Source organism: Solanum stenotomum, unplaced genomic scaffold (genome assembly GCF_019186545.1).
Source record: "Solanum stenotomum isolate F172 unplaced genomic scaffold, ASM1918654v1 scaffold6508, whole genome shotgun sequence".
In the NCBI taxonomy this organism is placed as follows: domain Eukaryota; kingdom Viridiplantae; phylum Streptophyta; class Magnoliopsida; order Solanales; family Solanaceae; genus Solanum; species Solanum stenotomum.
The window spans coordinates 1793-6403 of NW_026036230.1; the positions used below are offsets into that span (position 1 = coordinate 1793).

Below are 4611 nucleotides of genomic sequence, written 5' to 3' on the forward strand. Positions count from 1 at the left end.
AAAAGGCATCACCAACCACTTGTATGCTCCGTATTTGGTCACGCACGCTGTCTTCGGCTCGTCCCCTTCTGCGATGCGTACTTGGTAGTAGCCCTTTCGGAGGTCCACCTTCGTGAAGTACTTTGCCTGTCCAAGTCTGTCAAATAAATCTGCAATAAGCGGGATAGGATATTTGTTCTTAATTGTTACCTTATTAAGTGCCCGATTGTCGATGCATAAGCGCAAGGATCCATCCTTTTTCTTCTGAAATAATACCGGGGCGCCATAAGGTGCTTTAGATGGACGGATGTGTCCGGCCTCCAGGAGCTCCTTCAACTGCTACCTGAGCTCCTCTAGCTCGGGTGGAGCCATGCGGTAAGGGGCATGTGTGGGTGGCTTGGCTCGAATCTCCAGCTCTATCTTGTGGTCTACCCGCGCCTCGGAGGTAGGGTCTTTGGCAGCTCGGCGGGCATCACGTCCTTGTTATCTTCAAGGACCTTTTCTATGATCGGTGGCAAGGACTCCTTGGCACCATTGTCTTCTCTCGAACTGGCAATGGCGGCCACGAACGTCGGCTCCCCTTTCTTTAGGCCTTTCATAATCTGCATGGCCGATAGGAGGGCGTGTCGTTCCTTCTTTGGTACCTTGACTAGAGGTACCATGCATGACCCTTCCCGCTCCAAGACCATGAGTCGTTGGAGTTGGGGGTCAATCATCGTATGGCACCACTGGAAGAACTCTTGCCCAAGAATAATGTCAAAGATATCCAAAGGAGCGACGGTAAAGTTTGTCTTACCTTGCCAACCTCCCAACGTGATGCTCACTCCTTGGGCGATTCCGCACACGGGGGCCGGTGGTGCATTGACCGTCTTGAGGCGGTTGTTGCTTGGGACATAGCCCAGCCCTAACCTCTCTGCCGCCGTCTTGGTCATGATGTTTGCTTCTGCCCCGGTGTCCACCATGGCACGAGCTGTACGTCCATTAATGGAGATGTCTACATACTGCGTGCTGAAGTCTCCTGGCTTCTCTGTCTGCTTGGCTATCGCCCCGCATAGTCCAACCATGCCTAACTGCGTCGTGCCCGCGTCTTGCCCTTGCTCCTGTGCGTCCTTCTCCTTCCGCTCGCGTAGGATGGCACCAAGGTTCTTCATCTCCGGGCACCTGGCATAGCCGTGTGGTCCTCCGCATATGTAGCAACCATCTCCCTTGGTGGTCTGCGCCTTCTTTTTCGTGTAGTTCTGGCGCACGAACCGTCTACTGTCCGTCTTGTAGGGGTCGTGCTGCTTGGGGTGTGCCTGCTGCTCCTTGCCTCGGCCACGGTCTCCCCCACCTTTGGCATGACTGCTCCTTGCATCCTTGCCCTTTGCTTTGTCATGCCGATCATGCTTGAAATCTGTCAAAGACTCGGCCTGTGTGATGGCTTCGTCTATGGTCTTGACCTGTCGCTGCTCCAACTCCGTCTTGGCCCAATTCTGCAACCCGTCCATGAAGTGGAACAACATGTCTTCGTCCGTGAGGTTGGGAATCTGAAGTGTTAGAGTTGTGAACTCTTTCACGTACGCCCGAATGCTTCCTGTTTGCTTCAGCTCCCTGAACTTGCGCTTAACCTCGTATATGACGTTATTAGGGAAGAAGGCTTTTTTGAATTCTTCGCGGAATTGCTCCCACGTGTTGATGGTGCACGTCCCCTTCCCTATCTCGGCTTCTTTGCGCCTCCACCATAACATGGCCATCTCTGAAAGGTACAACACGGCAGTATTGATCTTGGTCTCGTCACTCTTCACCCGACTACACTTGAAGTAATTCTCCAAGTGCCACAAGAAATTCTCCACCTCTTGAGCATCGCGGATGCCTTTAAACATAGGTGGCTTGGGAGCCTCGACTCTGGCCTCCCTATCACGGTCGGGTGATGCCGATCCTCCAACCTCCATGCCTTCCTTGATTGTCCTCATTTCGGCCTTCATGGTTTCAATGGTGTTCAATGCCTCCATGAGTCGGCACTCCAAGGAAGTGATGGCCTCCTTCATCTCGAACTCGGCCCGCTGACGTCCCTCCAACTCCTTGCGGATGTTTTCGGTCTCCTCAAGGGTGAAGTCTTCAAGAAACTTGAATTTGCTATCGGCTACAATCATGCGCCGGCCTAATATCTCCACAACCTGCCTGGCCACTTCAACCCTTGAGACCCACTCTTCTCCTGCGGTGACGCCGATGGCCCCTTCGCCGTGTTCATCGTCGCTGGCCTCGGTGGTCGAGGGTGGATGAGATGTTAGCGCCTCGCTTGGTGTAGGATCCAGCAGCATTTCCTCAAGACTCTTTTGGTGCTTCTTTCCCTTTCGGGACTTCTTTCCTCCATCCGGACGGATGTTGGTGGTGCTAGCGGCGTTCACGTCCCCTTCGGTTGCCATTCCCTTAGTGCAAACCTAGCTCTGATACCACGTTGTCACGGACTTAGAGTGTTGGCTAAAGTTCCGTGTGGCCCTTGACAATTTACTCACTATTCTTTCAAGATCTTGTAAACTCAAGGAAGCCTTTAAGACTTAGATCGCTAAGAGAATGCTTTAAGGAAAGACTTAGAAGAACAAAGAGAGAGTTTGGAAGAAGGCTTTTTGTATTGCTTTGGAGAATGCTTTACACTTGAGTGATGCCTTTGCAAGTGAGTGGCACCTCTATTTATACTACTTCCTAAGGACTAAAGTGTAATTAATATTTACATGAGAAGTCCCTAAAGTATTTACACATTGGCCCCTTTTCTAAAGAATTCTACATAGCCTAGAAGTCTCCAAGGCCTTCTTGAAATGTCTAAGGCATTCTAGAGTTCTCTACTTGACTCTAGAAACCTCTATGCCTTCTTCGCTGCAAAATTTTGGCTCGGATAGTGGTGGGACATGACACGCTCCCCCACCTGATGATGCGACGACCGCGGCGCACTGCTGTAGGACATCCTGGACTTGGTCTTTAAATTGCCACAACTCTTCATACTTCTCCCATGTGGCTTCCTCCGGAGATTGTCCCTTCTAATGCACAAGGAACATGGCGCTGGCTTGCTGAGCCCGCTTCCGTTTGGCTTTATTATCTATGATATCTTCAATCTCCCGATCATGCGAGGCAGTGACAGTAATAGGGGCCCGGCGGGGTTGGTTCCGGCTAGTGTCTTCCTTGTCCTCATGGTAAGGCTTGAAGACGCTTGCATGAAATACCGGATGGATTTTGAAGTGTGGAGGCAATTCCACGCCCCTTAGTGCCTTGAACTGTCTTGGGTTGAACTTCACCAAGACCATGTCGCCTTCCTTATAGTCTGTGGGACGCCTCTTGCGGTCGGCAAACTTTTTCATCTTGCTTGCTTCCTTGTCTAAGTAGGACTTGGCAGTGTCAAGCTGCTCTTCCCATCCTTTGGCAAGATGGTAAGCTCCCAAACTCTTCCCTTCGAACGCGGCTGGTAGAGAATGCGGAGTTTGGGGCTGTTGGCCCGTCGCCAATTCAAATGGTGTGCGCCCGGTGGACTCGCTCCTTTGTAAGTTATAAGAAAACTGCACCATGTCTAGGAATCTGGCCCAATCCTTTTGATGCGCACTAACATAGTGCCTTAAGTAGCACTCTAGCAGGGCGTTGACGCGTTCGGTCTGGCCGTCGGTCTGCGGGTGGAAACTTGTGGAGAAGTGAAGTTTGGTGCCAAGTATCTCGAACAGCTCCTTCCAAAAGTTCCCAGTAAAGCGGGGGTCTCGGTCGCTAATGATGTGCCTTGGCAGCCCCCAATATTTCAGCACGTTCTTGAAGAACAATCGAGCGGCTTCCTTTGCGGTGCATCCGGCTGTGGCGGGTATGAAGGTAGCATACTTTGAGAATCTGTCTACCAAGACCATGATAGTTCCGTACCCGTCCGACTTCGGTAAGGAGGTGATGAAGTCCATAGTCACTCTCTCCCATGGACGTTCTGCTACGGGTAGTGGTTCCAATAAGCCTCCCGGATGCCTTTGTTCTACCTTGTCTTGTTGGCACACAAGACAAGTCTGTACATAGCACTCGATGTCGTCTTGCATGCGTGGCTAGAAATAGATAGCCTCGATTAGCGCCCTCGTTCTTCGCTGCCCTGGATGCTCGGCCCACGGTGTGTCGTGGCTTTCTTTGATTATTCGCCGCCTGATAGTCCCGAACTTTGGCACGTAGACCCTTCGACCGGACGTGAGAAAGAGACCATCTTCTACCCAAAAGCGCCTGGTCTTGCCTTGGGCGGCTAACTCCATCAGCTTCTTGGCCTCGGGGTCATATTGCATGCCATCCCTGATTGCATCCTGAATGTCACAATGGGCTGTCGTGATGGCAGCAAGGTCGGACTTCCTGCTTAGCGCATCGGCCACAACATTGCCTCTTCCTGGTTTGTACTCCAAGACATAGTCGAACTCGGCTAGAAAGTCCTGCCATCTAGCTTGTTTTGGGGTGATCTTTTTCTGTGATTGAAAGTAGCTAGTGGCTACGTTGTCTGTCTTGACCACGAACTTGGAGCCTAATGAGTAGTGTCTCCATGTGCGTAGGCAATGCACTATGGCCGTCATTTCTTTTTCCTGCACCGTGTAGCGCCGCTCGGTCTCGTTGAGCTTGCGGCTCTCGAAAGCTATGGGATGTCTTTCTTGCATT

At 51.6% G+C, this 4611-nt stretch overlaps 1 protein-coding gene across 1 annotated transcript; it reads right to left on the reverse strand.

Annotated features, from left to right (window-relative positions):
- Nucleotides 1-407: 407 nt before the first annotated feature.
- LOC125852885 (uncharacterized) lies at nucleotides 408-2384 on the reverse strand. Its single transcript, XM_049532564.1, has one exon. It carries the CDS (start codon nucleotides 2382-2384, stop codon nucleotides 408-410), a length of 1977 nt encoding a protein of 658 aa, XP_049388521.1.
- Between the last annotated feature and the right edge of the window lie 2227 nt (nucleotides 2385-4611).